The sequence below is a fragment of the Oryzias latipes genome, chromosome 17, assembly GCF_002234675.1.
Source record: "Oryzias latipes chromosome 17, ASM223467v1".
NCBI lineage: Eukaryota > Metazoa > Chordata > Actinopteri > Beloniformes > Adrianichthyidae > Oryzias > Oryzias latipes.
This window is the reverse complement of record NC_019875.2, coordinates 20718703-20737269: the sequence shown is the minus strand read 5'-3', so window position 1 is coordinate 20737269 and position 18567 is coordinate 20718703. Positions and strand designations below refer to the sequence as shown.

Here is an 18567-nt window from a genome sequence, read left to right as displayed (position 1 = left end):
CCACCTTGTGGCATTTTTCGTCCAACTTTTCTCTTGTGGATTCTTCCTCTGGTGTAAAACTGACCCCATGAGGATAACTGAGGGTCATAATGGAGTGGTGCATGGGCAGCGTCACATTGACTACATGGTTAAAACTATTCTGTACAAATACGTTTTAACAGATAAATTTCACACAAAGCTAGACCTATTTTTTTACTCTATAGACAATTTCTCTGTAAAGAACTTTGACAAACGCACAAAATTGTTTCAAATTCCTTCATCAAAACAGGCGGAAATTTCATATCCAAATGTTTTCATCTTTTATTGACTACCACTTGTGTTTTTTTTTTTTATTAGAAACTATGTAAAGACAATGCACAGTACAGACCAAAAGTTTGGACACACCTTCTCATTCAAATAAATGGGAAGGTGTGTTCAAACTTTTGGTCTGTAGGGTATATGCAGTTATTTAAAATAACATAACAACAGCCTTTTCTTAAATTTTTTTATAAACATACAATTTCAACAGATACTTTGATAAATTCAGTTCCAAATTTGTCATATGTAAACAAAGCTGTAAAGGAGAAACACGTGTAAACTTTTCTAAAATTCCTTTAAGATTATTTTGTAATAGGGTTAGTACATATTTAAATAATATTAAATTATACTATAATTTATTATTCATTATAATCTATTATGTAATTTATTTAAATGTAGTTATAAAGAAAAGTTCTAGATAAAATGGAAAAAAACAAATCTTGTACTCAATTTAAAGATAAATGAGTCAATTATTCATTAGGCAAATTGTTTATCAAAAGGAATAAATGCTAAAAGATTTTTATTTGATGTTGCATCAAACTTTCATATTCGCTCTCGTTTATACGTTAAAAGAAACAAAACAAAGAAATAACTTGAATATTATTTGATTTAATTTGAACTTGACCTATGTATTTAAATATTTAGTTGTTGTCAATGTGAACACCAAAACATAATACAATAAAATCAGTTTTACAAAACACTTTTGTTGAAGACAGTTTTACTCATTTACTCTATAACAAATTTAAATAATCAAACTTTTTTTGTTTTAGTAAATCTCAAACATCCTTCTTCCTTTTTTTAAAAAAAAAGGAAAGATTGGCCATTAATTTAGTTAGAAAAAATAATAACAGAGCAAATCCTACCATTCTTGAACTGGACTGATGTGTTGACGCTGCTGCTGAAGGAGTGAAGAGCAGAATGGATAATAGCCCACAGTCCGTCTGACCTTGATCTCACATGACTGGCCTTCAAAGACTTCTAATGTCAACAGAAAGATCAGAAAAGATTAAAACATTAACTTGTCTTATTACTCATTATCCATGTTTACGGTACACTAACAGAACTGACAAAGGTTTTGGATTTCTTGCATACTTGATGAGACAAAGGAGAGCAAAGCTTTCATGTTATCTTTATCTTATCGACGATGATCAACCAGCTGCATATTAAGTGGATAAATGTTGTCACCACAAAGGAGTCGGTTCATCCATGGAGAGAAGATGAAAGCTGACATTTAGTTACATGGACGGTTAAAAAAAAAAAAAAAAAAAGAAATCTGAACTGAAAGCTACTTCAGCTCAAACAAATAAGACGGTGAAGGCCATTCTCCAACTCAGATCAGGTTTCTTTTGTCAGCACTTGAAAAACATCAAAATACTAGAAGCCATTCAATCACATAGCCCTATTAAAATGAACTGCTGGTGAAACGGAGTGAAAGGTGGGGTTGACGTAGGACAGACAGACAGTCAAACATGCAAGCCCATCAGGGTTATGGAATCAAACCATGAAACAATATTTCCAGGGCTGCTGCACCTGCTTCATCCCTTCTATCAAGACAGCGAGGATCGCAGTTCAACTTTAGTGCTACCGTGAAAGACAGCTCATCCAACTCAGAGAGAAAGAATCCAGAGAAGAATTTCACAGGGTTATCTTTGTCCTCAAGGCCAAAGGAGAGGGAACAATGTGTGACGACACCACGAGACAAAGAGTCTAGATGCTGCTCTGCACAGCAGCACTGAGTGATGAGTTAAGACGGTTGACCTTAGATGGCTGTCCACAACAGCTGCAGCTCTTTTTTGTGTCAGCAGTGACTCCAGGAACACATCTCGGTCATTTTCACATGACCACCCTTCATTGATGCTTTATGGGTTTTTCCAAACGCAAACCACAAGATGAGAGCTGCTCTTCAGGCAAAATTTTGTGGGAACAATCTATACAACTCTTGACCATTGATCTAACCTGTCAGTCATCATTCCAATAAATGATTGTCAGATTCAAAAAAAAGAAAAAAAGAAAGAAGGATTGAAAACAAAATCTCTTATTTTATAAACACCTATGTGTCTACATTTTTTAATTAGTTTAAGACATTCTCGCCACAAAAAACAAAAGAATATGCATTTATATATATATGTGTGTGTATCATGTATTTATAACAAAAAAAATGATGTATTTCATTTAGTAAATTCAGTCAAAGAGGGAAAAAAAGGTGATGGAGGACGTCCCAAAAAATAGCAAGAAATGAGCAGGATTTTAAAACAAATTTTGCCCGAAATGAATTACAAAAACCAGTAAGATATGTTTAATATTAGATAAATAAAGTCACTCAATACCAATCACATCCCTGATCCCCACCTCTTGCCCTCCCCTTCATGTATTGCCCTAGACTTGTTTGTCACAAGGTTACAGCAACAAATAGCAGCAGCACATCCTGCCCAATAAGGACAAAGCTTTTTTAATAAGCAATCTTTCTCCAAAAATGTCATTCCATATTTGGGGGACAAACCAGCTTTATTAAAGGAGGAAGGGCAGCGATCAGGTGTCGGCTCACCACTTCACCTGTTTTAGAGTCAAAGTCAAAGGTAGGTTAAACGCTTCTCCAAGTGGAATTGGATTAAAATTTAACTAAAGGAAGTGTTTAGAACTACATTTTTTGTTTTGTAACACAGAAGAAATTTTCATATTGTTGTCCAATCTTTGCTTAGGCATATAGATAGTTGTGCTAGACAGCAGCAAATGAATCATTTTCTTTTGCTTGTTTCATCATCTAGTTTACCAACGAAATCCCCAAAGACTGGTTTTCTTCAGAGGTTGGACCTACCGTTGGTATAATTTAGTTGCATATCCATCACAGCATTTCTTTGTGTAGACTTTTTTTTACAGCCTTTGGATTCCAACTCTTGGTTTTATTAGTAAGAACTAATATTTGTTAGTTTTTGCTTTAGTTTCCCGTAAAATGTGTCTACTTTAATACATTTTCCAAAATAAAGTCTTAAAAGACTCAACTTTCAAAATGAAAACTGCAGTTTTGTGTAGCTCGATTAAAGCTGTTAACTGTAACTATTATTACTCAGATGTAAATGTAATTCATCACTCAGGTGTGTATTTCTACTAAGCTTCTTATCTGACAGGTTAAAAGATGGGGGATGCTGCCATGGCAGAGTTTGGAGCTGCTGCTCCCTTTTTAAGAAAGTCAGATAAGGAGCGTCTGGAAGCTCAGACTCGTCCTTTTGACATGAAGAAGGAGTGCTTCGTTCCTGACCCTGAGGTCGAGTACGTGAAAGCAACCGTTACAAGTCGTGATGGTGACAAAGTCACTGCTGAAACTGAATTTGGAAAGGTGAGTTGATTTTCTATCCGTGCACAAAAATGTATGTGAAGTTACTTATTTTAATATCACTTAAAAATAACTTAAAACTGCTTCTTTTCAGACTGTTACAGTGAAGGAGTGTGATGTCCATCCTCAGAATCCGCCAAAGTTTGATAAAATTGAAGACATGGCGATGTTCACTTTCCTCCATGAGCCAGCTGTGCTGTTTAACCTCAAAGAGCGTTATGCGGCATGGATGATCTATGTGAGTCGCATGGTTGTTTTTCTAATCGTTGATATTTTCTTAGAATCTGAAAACGATGTGTTTCGTCCTTTCTTTGACGTATTAGACCTACTCTGGGCTGTTCTGTGTGACTGTCAACCCCTACAAGTGGCTGCCAGTCTACAACCAGGAGGTGGTTGTTGCCTACAGAGGAAAGAAGAGGAGTGAAGCTCCTCCTCACATCTTCTCCATCTCTGATAATGCATACCAGTACATGCTCTCAGGTACATTTCTTTTGAAATTTTTGTTAAAACTATTCATCCCTAACTTAACATTGACTTGATGTTTTTTATGATTTCCTACTGACAGACAGGGAGAACCAGTCAATCCTGATTACGTAAGTCTCCTTTTCCCCCCCATTTGTTCCTGACATAATACTCAAACGATAAGACCTAAAACTTTGTGTTTCTTAAACACAGTGGAGAATCTGGAGCTGGAAAGACTGTGAACACCAAACGCGTCATCCAGTACTTTGCCAGCATTGCTGCTGCGCCAGGGTTAAAGAAAGATGCTGCTGCTGAGAAGAAGGTATGAATCTTTCTTCAACACAATTTTATTTACAAAGCTCTTTCAAAAACCACCAAACTATTTTCTAATTGGCTAAAAATGTGTTTATATATTTGCTTGCCTGGTAACGTGGGTTTTCTAATTACATTAGGGCACACTGGAAGATCAAATCATCCAGTGTAACCCAGCTTTAGAGGCTTTTGGAAATGCCAAAACCATCAGGAATGACAACTCATCCAGATTTGTAAGTGATAGTCGAAAAACACAACTCACTGACATAAAATGTCAAGTTTTCACAATGATTTCTCTATAAATCTATTGTTAAATTAGAATTTAACTTTCTGTTACAGGGTAAATTCATTAGAATTCATTTTGACAACAGGGGGAAGTTAGCATCTGCTGACATTGAGACATGTAAGTACTCATACCACCATTTAGGACAGCAACTTAAGACATTTCTAACCCCTAATGCATTTTCACAAACCCAGGGCCCACTCAATCTCCTAAAAACATACAAATTTGGTTGAACAACACATTGAACTTTTTTTTTGCAGAATTGTCTTACATTTTTTGTTGACATTTAAATGTAATGGTAAACAATTGGTGAAACCAATACTTCAAACTGTTCCAAAGACATGTATTTTTTTTCCAAACAGACCTTCTTGAAAAATCCCGTGTTACCTACCAACTCAAGGCAGAGAGGGATTATCACATTTTCTACCAGATTTTGTCTCAGGCAAAGCCTGAGTTACTGGGTAAGTGTAAACTCAGTCAATCTAAGTATGTTATATACATTTTTCTATTTGTAAAAAGAGCTTTGCGATATAAAAAAAATGCAATATTCACAGCAATTTTTAAATAGTTTAAATTTTTTCTGTCTTCCTTTAGAAATGCTGCTCATCACCAACAACCCATATGATTACGCTTTCATCTCCCAAGGAGAGACAACTGTAGCATCCATCAATGATGCTGAAGAGTTGATGGCCACTGATGTGAGGCAAATCCCCAATTCACAACAACCAGTGTAGCTTTCTTATACCAACAAATTGATCCCAGCATGATGATTCTATATTTTTCATAGGATGCCTTTGATGTGCTGGGATTTACTCAGGAAGAGAAGAACAGTATTTACAAGCTGAGTGGTGCCATCATGCACTTTGGTAACATGAAATTTAAGCAGAAGCAGCGAGAGGAGCAAGCAGAGGCAGACGGCACTGAAGGTCAGAGAAGACTTGAATGAATTGAATTACATTCACTGAAATACAAGCAAAGTCAGTAAAAAACCTGCATAAATTATTTTCTCTGCAGATGCTGACAAAGCAGCTTATCTGATGGGCTTGAACTCTGCTGACCTGATCAAAGGTCTCTGTCACCCAAGGGTCAAAGTGGGAAACGAGTGGGTCACCAAGGGACAGAATGTTAACCAGGTGAGAAAAATTAAATGGCCTCCTTAAACTTAAAGAATCTCTACAAATATTTAAACCTGTGTTTTTTGCTAGGTGTACTATGCTGTTGGTGCACTGTCTAAGGCAGTGTATGAGAAAATGTTCCTGTGGATGGTCATAAGAATCAACCAGTCATTGGACACCAAGCAGCCCCGACAGTACTTCATTGGAGTGCTGGACATTGCTGGATTTGAGATTTTTGATGTAGGCATGGATATTTTTTCCAATGAGTGCAGCTAAATTGAATAACATTATATCAGCCAATTTTCTGTTGTCATCTGTTCCTTAGTTCAACACCTTTGAGCAGCTGTGCATCAACTTCACCAATGAAAAACTGCAACAGTTTTTCAACCATCACATGTTTGTGCTGGAGCAAGAAGAGTACAAGAAAGAAGGAATTGAATGGACCTTCATTGATTTTGGTATGGATCTCCAGGCCTGTATAGACCTGATTGAAAAGGTGAGAGAAACTCCTTAAACAGGGTAAGAATTTTGATCATTTTTAAGTATATGTTTCTGTCCCCTCAGCCCATGGGTATCATGTCCATCCTTGAAGAGGAGTGCATGTTCCCCAAAGCCAGTGATGCCACCTTTAAAGCTAAGCTTTATGACAACCACCTGGGGAAATCCAGCAACTTTCAGAAACCTAGAAATGTCAAAGGAAAACCAGAGGCCCATTTTTCCCTGGTTCATTATGCAGGAACTGTTGATTATAACATCAACAACTGGCTGGTGAAGAACAAGGATCCTCTGAATGAGACTGTGGTTGGATTGTACCAGAAGTCAACCATGAAACTTTTGGCCAATCTCTTTGCCAATTATGCTGGAGCTGATTCAGGTAATTATTATTAAGAGAAAACATTGATGATGATGACTTTATTAATCCCACGATGGGGAAATTCACTTGAGGATGGATAGATAAAACCCATGACAGATGCAGGCTAGAAACCACTTTATATTAGCCATGCCTTCTGTGGAAAATTTTTTAAAATCATGTACTGTATTGTTCTTGTTTTTAAGTTCAAGAAAGTGGTGGAAAGGGCAAAGGTGGTGGTAGCAAAAAGAAAGGCTCTTCTTTCCAAACTGTGTCTGCTCTGCATAGGGTAAGAGGATTTGAGAAAACAAATTCTCGTCATGCAACAATTTTTAATTTACTTTCATTTTAATGGTTGGGCTAATTACTTTTAGGAAAATCTCAACAAGCTGATGACCAACCTGCGGTCCACCCACCCTCACTTTGTGCGCTGCATCATCCCCAATGAGACCAAGACTCCTGGGGCCATGGAGAACCCTCTGGTGATGCACCAGCTGCGCTGTAACGGCGTGCTGGAAGGCATCAGGATCTGCAGAAAGGGCTTCCCAAACAGGATCCTCTATGGGGATTTCAAGCAGAGGTTTGCATTTGATCAACCTTTGTATAACACTAAGAGCCACATATTATGTCTATGTTGGGGACGGGAGCTTTGGGAGTGATTTATTTCAAATTTATTTTATTTATTTATTTCAAATAAAGTTGTTAAATACATTGTTAAGCATTCAGACCCTTCATTTTAGAAACTACAAAATGTTTAGGTCTTACATAGTGTCTTGAATGTATTGTTGTCCCTTTGTATATAAAAATTTACAAACCTCTTGGTTATTCTCTAACTACGTTCGTGCTTTTTCGTTCAAATAAACACAATAATTTGAGTTTTCCAGACAATGCCAATAACATTGTCATCTTTTGCTGTTTTCTTTTACCAATGTTAAAGGTACCGCATTTTAAACCCAAGTTCCATTCCTGAGGGACAGTTTATTGATAACAAAAAAGCTTCTGAGAAGCTTTTGGGCTCCTTAGATATTGACCACAACCAGTACAAACTGGGACACACCAAGGTATGTCAATGAGTTGGATGCTTCAGATGCTGTTGGATGCTATTTTTTGGTGCCCCTGTCATGTATGTTTTAGCATGAAAACATGTGCTGGCTGAGCTTGTGTGATTCTTTTTTCTTAGCTCTTTTGGTTTGGCATTTATATTTATGCAGAAGTTCTTAAGGAAGAACAAATCTTCAGTCATGCTTGATTTTACAGTAATGTGGTTCACAGAAGAAACCCCAACAATGTTGGTCAAACATTTTCTTCAAAAGCAGCACAGCATTCATTTTGTTGAAATTGTTTCTGAACCAAAACAGGTGTTTTTTAAAGCTGGACTTCTTGGTCTTCTGGAAGAGATGCGAGATGACCGCTTGGCTCTTATAATCACCAGAATCCAGGCAAGATCACGAGGTGTTTTGGCAAGAATTGAATTCCAAAAGATTGTGGAACGCAGGTCAGTGAATACTTAAATTTCATCAGATGACCTTGTTTTAAATAGAGCAACACACAAAAAAACAACTTATTATAATTGGAAAATACAGAAGTCCAACTTTATTGAATGCAGTCAATGAGTAAAATTAAATGATCAACTGTATTACTACATTTTACACAGGGATGCTCTACTTGTGATCCAGTGGAACATTCGTGCCTTCATGGGGGTCAAGAATTGGCCTTGGATGAAGCTGTACTTTAAGATCAAACCTCTCCTAAAATCAGCAGAAACTGAGAAGGAGATGGCCAACATGAAGGAAGAGTTTGCCAAACTAAAGGAAGCTTATGCAAAATCAGAAGCTCGTAGAAAAGAACTGGAAGAGAAAATGGTCTCACTTCTCCAAGAGAAGAACGACCTGCAGCTCCAAGTTCAGGCAGTATGTTGAGAAAATATATATTTTCATTTATTTGAAGCATTCAAGATTGTTAGTATAAATCATCCAGACATGTTGCTTAGATAATTTAAAAGCCTTCAGTTATATAATATATCTTCAGTGATTCCACTTCATATCCTGGTGATTTTCTATACAAACAGGAACAAGATAATCTTGGTGATGCTGAAGAAAGATGTGAAGGACTCATAAAGAGTAAAATTCAGCTGGAGGCTAAAATCAAAGAGCTGACTGAAAGGCTGGAAGATGAAGAGGAGATGAATGCTGAACTGACTGCCAAGAAGAGAAAGCTGGAAGATGAGTGCTCCGAGTTAAAGAAGGACATTGATGATCTGGAGCTAACTCTGGCTAAAGTGGAGAAGGAGAAACACGCCACTGAGAACAAGGTACTGGGAAACAAAAGATTTAATCAAAAATGCTTTTCTAGGACTGACACTGAAGCTGACAGTGATTTATGGCCTATTTATAACAGGTGAAGAACCTGACAGAGGAGATGGCTGCTTTGGATGATATCATCGCCAAGCTTACCAAGGAGAAGAAAGCTTTACAAGAAGCTCATCAGCAAACGCTGGATGACCTGCAGAGTGAAGAAGACAAAGTCAACACTCTGACCAAGGCCAAAGCTAAGCTGGAGCAACAAGTGGACGATGTAATGAACTTAGAAGGCTAACAGGGCTTGACCAAATACTAGCTACATATACTGAAGAGTATGTTTTCTTTTGCAGCTTGAGGGGTCCCTAGAACAGGAGAAGAAAATCCGGATGGACCTTGAAAGAGCAAAGAGGAAGCTTGAGGGGGACCTAAAGTTGGCCCAAGAAAGTGTCATGGATCTAGAAAATGACAAGCAGCAACTCGAAGAGAGACTGAAAAAGTAACTTAAAGACATTTTTGCTTCTAAAAAACAACAAATGCAAAGTTTTTGTCACTTTTCAATTTCTACTTTTTATCTTTAGGAAAGATTTTGAAATCAGTCAACTTAATGGTAAAATAGAAGATGAACAGGCAATGTGTGCCCAACTCCAGAAAAAGCTCAAAGAGCTGCAGGTGGGAAAATATAAACTAAGAAGAACCATCAACGTCCAACAGGCTGTGAACATCAGAGACATTCATCAACAACTTCTGTTTGACTTTGGTCTCAGGCTCGCATTGAAGAACTTGAGGAAGAACTGGAGGCAGAACGAGCTGCTCGGGCCAAAGTGGAGAAGCAAAGAGCAGACTTGGCTCGGGAGCTGGAGGAGATCAGTGAGAGGCTGGAGGAGGCTGGAGGAGCCACAGCTGCTCAGATCGAGATGAACAAGAAGAGGGAGGCCGAGTTCCAGAAACTCCGCAGAGACCTTGAAGAGGCCACTCTGCACCATGAATCCACAACTGCAAGCCTCAGAAAGAAACAAGCAGACAGTGTGGCTGACCTGGGAGAGCAGATTGACAACCTGCAGAGAGTCAAGCAGAAACTGGAGAAGGAGAAGAGTGAACTCAAACTGGAGCTGGATGATGTGGTTTCCAACATGGAACAGATTGTAAAGTCTAAGGTGTGTGACAGCCTGATGAAGGACGTTTAAAATATACAAACAGTTAAAAGTGATGGAAACCCTCAATGACAGTTCTAGAGAACTAGGAGAAGGTGTCAAAGCTCGAGTAATCACAATGATCTTTTGTTTTCAGAACAATTTGGAGAAAATGTGCAGATCTTTGGAGGACCAGATGAATGAATATAAAACTAAATCAGAGGAGGGACAGCGCACCATCAATGACTTCACAATGCAAAAAGCTAAGCTTCAAACTGAAAATGGTTAGCTTCACACTATACCTCCATTGCTTATTTTTAAGGAATAAGGAGCTGAATTTTCATTGTCTGTTTGAATCAGGGGAATTTCAAAGGCAGCTGGAGGAGAAAGACTCCCTGGTGTCTCAACTCACCAGAGGAAAACAGTCTTACACTCAGCAGATTGATGACCTGAAGCGACAACTTGAAGAAGAAGTCAAGGTAGCTCCAGTGGCAATGACACCACAATTATAGTTTTTACTGAAGCCTGCAAAGTAAAAGCTTTTTCCCCTAATTTCAGGCCAAGAACGCCTTAGCCCATGCTGTGCAGTCAGCTCGTCATGACTGTGATCTCCTCAGGGAGCAGTATGAGGAGGAGCAGGAGGCCAAGGCTGAGCTGCAGCGCAGCATGTCCAAAGCCAACTCCGAGGTGGCTCAGTGGAGAACCAAGTACGAAACTGACGCCATCCAGAGGACTGAGGAACTGGAAGAAGCCAAGTAAGACAAACACAACTGATGGTAAAGAACCCAGCAATGATCCAAAGGACGTCACCTTTTAATACGTTCTTATACAAAATAGGAAGAAGCTGGCTCAGCGTCTGCAGGAGGCTGAGGAAGCTGTTGAAGCAGTGAATGCTAAATGTTCCTCCTTGGAGAAGACCAAACACAGACTGCAGAATGAGATTGAAGATCTCATGGTGGATGTGGAGAGGTCAAATGCTGCTGCTGCTGCTCTGGACAAGAAGCAGAGGAACTTTGACAAGGTCAGGTTTATGGGTGTGTCCCCCCCCCCATCTACAACAGTTGTTCATGAAAGGCATAAAGAAAATATTTTACTGAAACTGGTCAATATGTTCCAGGTCTTGGCAGAATGGAAGCAAAAGTATGAAGAGTCTCAATCAGAGCTGGAAAGTTCCCAAAAGGAAGCCAGATCTCTGAGCACTGAGCTCTTCAAACTGAAGAACTCCTATGAAGAGGCTCTAGAACATCTGGAGACCATGAAAAGAGAAAACAAGAACCTACAAGGTCTGTCTATCTGTGATCAAGATTGTGTTTTATCTGCAAAACTCTGTAAAGTTTATAGATGATCATTATTTTGACTCTAGAGGAAATATCTGACCTAACTGAGCAAATTGGTGAGGGTGGAAAGAGCATTCATGAGCTTGAGAAGATTCGCAAGCAGCTGGAACAAGAGAAGTCAGAGATTCAGACGGCTCTGGAGGAAGCAGAGGTACACTGTCCAGTCCAAGATGGGCATCTGACAATCTTTGATAGATAAATAATTACAATCTTATATGAATCTACTTCATGACAGGCTTCACTGGAGCATGAAGAGGGCAAGATTCTCAGAGTTCAGCTTGAGTTTAACCAAATCAAAGCAGACATGGAGCGTAAGATAGCTGAGAAAGATGAAGAGATGGAACAAGCCAAGAGAAACCAGCAGAGAGTTGTAGATACCCTGCAGAGTTCTCTGGAGGCTGAAACTCGAAGCAGGAATGAAGCTCTTCGTATTAAAAAGAAGATGGAGGGAGACCTCAACGAGATGGAGATCCAGCTCAGCCAAGCCAACAGGCAGGCAGCTGAAGCCCAGAAACAGCTGAAGGCTGTCCATGCTCATCTGAAGGTATGCACTTAGCTTTTCAAACTGAACTAAATTGCGCAAATAAGAACAACAACAAAAAACAGGTGTTTACTATAAAAGAAAGACCAGTTTGGCAAAGTGTACAACCCATTCTCTGGACGTCGCAGACATTGTTCCATGTGATTTAGCTTGGTTTGTTTTTTGACCAAGTTCTTAGGGGCTCCATTGAATCATTCTTTAAGGTCATAAAATACACTTTAGACAATAAGCATGGTTTTATATTGATCTTATTTGCTGTGACTAACAGTAATTAGACAAATGATTGATGCACATATATAGTTTGTTAATAAAAGTGTTTCTCATGTTTGAAATGATCCAAGACAAAAGATGTTAGAAGATCTTCATGTACCAATATTTGACTTTAAAGATAGTGAATGTGTTAATTTCCCTCCAAAACAAATTCTTAGGACAGCTTTAAATGCAGTGAAGTTATTAAAACCAAACTTGAAACAAACAGACACTAAAAACATTACGTTTTGAAAAATACGTTCATTCTATGTTGAAGATTTAACTTGTTTTAAAAAAATGTCTACCTTCCAGGATTCCCAGTTGCAGCTTGATGAGTCTCTGCGAGCCAATGATGACATGAAAGAGAACATAGCCATCATTGAAAGACGCAACAACCTGCTTCAGGCTGAACTGGAGGAGCTGAGAGCTGCTCTGGAGCAAACTGAAAGGAGCCGCAAACTGGCCGAGCAAGAGCTGCTGGATGTCAGTGAGAGGGTGCAGCTGCTGCACTCACAGGTCTGTGCCCATCTTTTAATGTGCTTTTAGTTTCTAAAGCTGCTTTCAGGCAAAAGTATTTTCTCTATTCACTAAAAACAGAACACAGGGCTGATAAACCAGAAGAAGAAGCTGGAGTCTGATACAGTGCAGCTTCAAACAGAGGTTGAAGATGCAGTGCAGGAGTGCAGGAATGCCGAAGAAAAGGCCAAAAAGGCCATCACTGATGCCGCCATGATGGCAGAGGAACTAAAGAAAGAGCAGGACACCAGCGCTCACCTGGAGCGCATGAAGAAGAACATGGAACAAACCATCAAAGACCTGCAGCACCGTCTGGATGAAGCTGAGCAGATCGCCATGAAGGGAGGAAAGAAGCAGGTGCAGAAGCTTGAGGCCAGGGTAAGTGCATGTTCCTCTCAAACTCCAGGAAACCAAAGATCCAAAGTGTCCATTCCTTATACGTATTGTACGTTATTTTATTGATGAGGTGAATTTTGCAGGTCAGGGAACTTGAAAATGAGGTTGAAAGTGAACAAAGAAAAGCTGGCGATGCCATAAAAGGAGTAAAAAAATATGAAAGACGTATTAAGGAGCTTACTTATCAGGTAACTGTAAATGCAGAACACAGATTTTTAAATTTTGATTATTCAAATAATATAAAATAAATTATATATATAGTTTAAAGTTGTTTTTTGTTTTTTTCTTACTTTCAGACTGAAGAAGACCGTAAGAACCTGTCACGTCTTCAAGATTTGGTGGACAAGCTGCAGCTCAAGGTGAAATCCTACAAGAAAGCTGCAGAAGAATCTGTAAGTACAACAGACTTTAAAACTAGAATGTCAGTAGAAAAACCCAATAAAAACATTTTAACTGGTGTTTTTGTTCTCCAGGAGGAACAGGCCAACACCAACCTCACTAAGTTCCGCAAGCTTCAACATGAGCTTGATGAGGCTGAGGAGAGAGCAGACATCGCCGAGTCTCAGGTCAACAAGCTGCGTGCCAAGAGCCGCGACATGAGTGCAAAGGTTTGTCTGGGCACCTAACAAAATACTTTGATCAATTTCATCTACCTAAAATGTAGCATTTCAATGCTTTTATTCACTCTGAACTATTAGCATACACTCTCCACCAAACCATAACTACCATCTGTGCTTTTTCTTTCAGAAAGGACAGGATGAAGAATGAAGCTGTCCTTGAAATGCTTACTGTGTGACTTCAGAGACACTTCTGGATTGTGTTTCAGTGTCTCCTTAAGCATGTCTTCTTGTTAGATAGAATAAAGGTAATCAGCATCCCAAACTATCTCTTCCTTTTATCCATCCATCCATTTTCCGCAATATCTTTCGGGGGCATGGGGTTGCCAGAGCCTGTCCCAGCTACTGTGGGGTGAAAGCGGAGAAAGGTTGCCAGTCTGTCACAGGGCACACAATCACTCCCGCACACACTCACACATTTACACATAGGTACACTTCTGAATAACCAAATAACCTATGAAGTCGGAGTGCCCAGAGAAAACCCACTAATGCACGGGGAGAACATGCAAACTCTGCACAGAAAGGTCCCAGCCAGGATTCAAATCAGGGCCTTCTTGCTGTGAGGCCAGAGCTTCACTGCGCCACAGTGCAGCCCTTCATTTTTCCCCCCCTAATGCTAATAAAAAATATTAAATGAAACTAGTTTGATTCAATGCATATAACATAGATGAACATCTAGACAGAGGATCAATTTTAGAGAACATTCATAAGTTTAAGGAAAATAAGCATCAGACAAGATTTACAGGGATGACAGTACAGTTTTTGCAAAACCGTGCTACATTACTTTTTGGAGGTTACAAAGTGTGGCTTTAAAGCAAGTCCTGAACTCATCTTAAGTAACACAAAACTAAAAAATATGACAGCACTATTTAAAAACTAATGCCATATCCAAAAACTGTACAAGACTATTATTTTTCTTAAAACTGATCTTTGGTACCAGAGGAATTATCACCCAATATGAACTAAAGTTGTAAGATGACTCTCATCAAAAGCACATCTGAAATGCACTACACATGAAATTTGCACATTCGTATTTAAGCTTTTTTGTTTAGAATACAAAAAGAGATACAAAAATTTAATACAAATAAGAAATTAAAAAGAGTACAATTTACACAACTTGCTTGGAGAAAAACAACTACCGGTATACGTTTTTCTGCTAATCAAATTATTCTTAAGGTTTTTAATATATATGCTGATCTTTTAAATAATGAAGACATAGAGGCTGTAAATATCTATAACACAAATGCACAGCAGTTCCATTAATCCAGGTTTGGATTGTCATTTCATGTGTTAGAGCAGCTACTCAAAAGCATTATAGACCAGGAGATGGCGCTGTCTAGTATATAATCACTGTTGTGCCTTTTTTTAAGGTGGTATAACAGTGAAGTGACATTACTGCCCCTTTTTTAACCTAAGTAAAGCACCATAATTTCCCTGATAATTAAATTATTTCACACAAAAAATATACTTTTTAGTCCACTTGTGGAAAAAAAATCAGTGAAAGGCCCAACAAGGCTGCTTGCAGAATGTATCAGAGTCAAAAACAGAAAAAAATGCAGAAATATTTTAGGACCAGTCTGTTTATACACCGGTCTTATAGGTATTGCTGTTTCAAACCTCCTATAAGGATCATGCATTCGTCAAAAGTAAACAAAGGTCTGCACTCTAGGGCATTAGAGGAAAATCTGAGGTCAAAACTTTAGTTTTTAGACTTTAGCATTTAAGCAAAAGCTTACAGACTACACAAGATTTCTAACAACGTAGTACACACAAGGCCTCTTTGGAAGAACCCAGGGTATGTCATAACTGAGTGTGGGCTAGTATAATGAACTATCAGAAGGCTTAGGTACTATAATTCATTTAGATCAGTAAAAAAGTTTTTCACTTTCAACTGCAATGTAGAATAGAACATTAGCTGTTTTACTTGAACACTTGAACTAATTTTGAAAGAAAACGACCAGCAGTAAAAACCTTATAAAGTTTAAGCAACAGAGATTTTTGTTTCTTAGATAGAGAAAACTGTTGATGTCTTGTTCTGGTTTGATCAACTTTGTGACTAACAGAAAGTGAGTACAAGGTAAGATTCAAACACTAACCTTCATGTCATTTCTTGAGGCCAAACTTCAAAGGATGACATGTTGGTCTCAGAACAGCAGAAGGCATGGGGAAGGTGCCAAACAACTGATAAGATCTACACAATAAAAGGAGTCAGTTTATTTAACTGATTTAAACAAATCAAATAAAATCATGTTTTACATAAGTTCTAAATAACTTTCAATTAGTACATGCTGCGAATGGTACTTACTGTTATTTCCCTTTGAACCATCAGTAGTGCTCAGTATGTGAGTCCACACAGACATTTCCAGTCTGAAAGAGTGAGGAGAAGAAAAGGACAGAGAGGGATCAGTTCCTCTGAGCCTCCATCAGAACTTAACACCTCTTGGAAGTGACCTTTCCCAACAACGAAGAACACATTCTACCAATAGCTTCTCTGGCTCCAGTTTCAAACTTAAGTGGGACAAGCTGTCTCACACCTTCTTTTACACATGTGATCGAAATAGCAAAATGAACAGCCTAAAAACAGCTGAGAATGACAATAGAGTTCCTACTATCACACAACAAAGGATGAGCAAACAAGTGTTTGTAACACAAAAGACAAAAAGTTGCAATGATTGGGATGCATTGTCGGTCAAAAGTTGACTTCTTTGCCAAGTCTTTTTTTGTCTTTACCAAGACAAAAGGGCCCTACAACTCATTAAAAAATGTAAAAATAACATATTTTTTAATTTTTATTATTATCTAAATTTAAATTTTTTTTAAATCACATTTTCTATGGTGTTCTTGAGTATTATGATTCAACAGTTTAAAACCTTTCCAGAAATAAAAAAAAAACATAGTTTAATCATTTTTGTGTAAAAAAATATAAGAATACTGAATTTCAGCCTCATGTAGCTATACAATCCATAGGCGATTGTGTACTCAGCACCTGCTGTTGCTGGTCATGGAGGGGAAAAATATTGCCGTGACAACTTGCGTCACAAGCTGTCCCCAAGCTATTCTCTAATCCCCCAAGCCCTCAAAGGCAGCCAGCAGGAATTTCACAAGTTATCTTTGTGTCCAAGGATAAAGAGAAGAAAACAATGCTATGTCAGTAGGAAGAGCCAAAGGCAGGCGCTTTATGTAGGTGTTGGACACACGCCCAAATTAAAAGGACAAGCAAACATATTTTTAATAGGATACGTGGGCAAAATGTCAAATGTCTCCATGTGTCTTCCACCTTCCCTAAAAATTGAAATTACATTTAAAAAGACATTAGCATTAAAAAACACTAACATTAAAAATTAGAATAAATTAACCAGGACTAATTAAAAATTAGGATAAAAATTCTTTAAAAACAAAAATACACTAAACTATTTAGGTCAAAAACAATTGTCTCAATTAGCACTATAATCTAAAATTTGGACTAAAAGATCAACTTATTTATCCTAGAAAGAGATGAAAAAAAGCTGAAATAATCAGTGCAAGAACTAAGGTACATTCCACCCTTATTGGAAAACAGTTTATATTAGGGGTGCAGCGACTCATTTTAACAACAATTCTATTCTTATATTTTGTGGTTGACGATAAGATTCATAGTTGATTTTGACTCATTTTGAATAATTTCATTCAATTCATTGCCCTAAAATCAACCCAGGACATCTTTTGCCACACATTCAAGCAGTGTGACTCAGAGATAAATACCTGGTACTAAACAGTGCAAGTGAAGTTTTCCAGATTCCTTTGTATTTCTTACAAGATAAGTGTACATTTAAGATGTGAACAAACAAACAAGTAAACATGAATTAATGGCTGAATCCATTCACACTTTAGTTTCATTTATTTAAGCACACTGTTGTTTTTCTACATCAAAATAATAAAATGATTATAATTACAACAATAATGTCACACAGTAGGATCACATGTCTTTGCTAAATTCAAAGTGCATCTGGCCTGATCATTTTTTACTGCCTTTTTATGCTATAGTAAAAAAATAAAATAAAAACGACTCCGTTTCAATCCAAATGGTCTCTTTCAAAATCGATTTTAGATTGATTAATTTAATTATGGAACATAATTTCTAATAATATTATAGGTTGATTTGTTTCAATTCCATTAACAAATTGACTCGCACAGATTGATCAGTTAGGATTTAATAAATTAATTGATTAATTGTTACACCACCAGTTTATGTAGTAAAATTAATATTATAAGGGGAACAATCCCATTTGAAACAAGTCATTTTGTGGCTTAATAATATAATCTTATTTACTTACAAGTAAGTAGAAGAATGCCTGTTGTAAACAATAAAACTACATCTGTGTAGGCATGGGTACCACAGACAAAATTCTGAAAATGATTCCATCTTTATTCACAGTTAGTGACATATGTTGATTTACGATTACAGATACTGAAAAAAATCAAATCTTTCTCTTTTTCAAGTATTTTCAAACCTAGAATGGAAATAGGATCTGCAGCCATCAGGGGTTGGTTTTGAGGAATACATTTCCAATTTTAATTCTTTAAGAGTAGACTTAAAACTTATGATTTTCCTTCATGAACATATTAGTCTTTTGTCTTACCATGGATGTTTAACCGTTTCTAAATGTGTCCGCTTCATTGCTGTCCTTCAATGTTACAGTTTCAACCTCATTTGTATATTACCACATGTTCTGATGTTTATACATTACCTGCCCCTCTCTGTGCTTTTATTGTTGCAGTTACTAACTTGTCTGTTTATATACCAGATTTATGATTTCTCCTGCTTGCTTTTGTCTTTCTTTTTAAGTCACAT

General features: G+C 37.7%; 1 protein-coding gene and 1 long non-coding RNA gene across 11 annotated transcripts in view; one reads left to right on the top strand and one right to left on the bottom strand.

The window, feature by feature from the left end:
• Positions 1-18567, bottom strand: part of LOC110016886 — a 36812-nt gene that overhangs the window by 1106 nt on the left and 17139 nt on the right. For 6 of the 10 annotated variants that reach the window (XR_002875198.1, XR_002875193.1, XR_002875196.1 and 3 more), the window contains 4 exons: positions 16042-16103; positions 15833-15927; positions 7052-7209; positions 1161-1275 (listed from right to left, as the gene is read on the bottom strand). This is a non-coding gene — a long non-coding RNA (uncharacterized LOC110016886). Of the gene's footprint in view, positions 1-1160; positions 1276-7051; positions 7210-13409; positions 13498-15832; positions 15928-16041; positions 16104-18567 lie in introns of all 10 variants that reach the window. The other 4 variants (XR_002875199.1, XR_002875200.1, XR_002875201.1 and 1 more) reach the window with 3 other exon arrangements.
• LOC101164097 (myosin-7) lies at positions 3416-14001 on the top strand. The gene is made up of 37 exons (XM_023965729.1): positions 3416-3631; positions 3723-3866; positions 3952-4108; positions 4194-4221; positions 4304-4412; positions 4543-4635; positions 4742-4805; positions 5048-5146; positions 5280-5383; positions 5473-5611; positions 5700-5818; positions 5891-6040; positions 6126-6296; positions 6365-6674; positions 6857-6939; positions 7025-7230; positions 7588-7711; positions 8009-8145; positions 8305-8560; positions 8719-8961; positions 9048-9224; positions 9301-9446; positions 9529-9619; positions 9715-10104; positions 10238-10364; positions 10441-10559; positions 10639-10835; positions 10918-11101; positions 11198-11363; positions 11444-11568; positions 11653-11961; positions 12520-12723; positions 12805-13101; positions 13203-13307; positions 13416-13511; positions 13593-13727; positions 13867-14001. The coding sequence occupies exons 1-37, from the start codon at positions 3431-3433 to the stop codon at positions 13885-13887; spliced, it is 5826 nt and encodes a 1941-aa protein (XP_023821497.1). The 5' UTR covers positions 3416-3430; the 3' UTR covers positions 13888-14001.

Excerpts from the sequence above, each read along its gene's own strand:
- LOC101164097 (XM_023965729.1), top strand. The coding sequence starts at position 3,431 with ATGGGGGATGCTGCCATGGCAGAGTTTGGAGCTGCTGCTCCCTTTTTA. Across the intron at positions 13,512-13,592 it reads AGAAAGCTGCAGAAGAATCT|GAGGAACAGGCCAACACCAA; the intron begins GTAAGTACAACA and ends TTTGTTCTCCAG. Across the intron at positions 13,728-13,866 it reads GCCGCGACATGAGTGCAAAG|AAAGGACAGGATGAAGAATG; the intron begins GTTTGTCTGGGC and ends TTTTTCTTTCAG.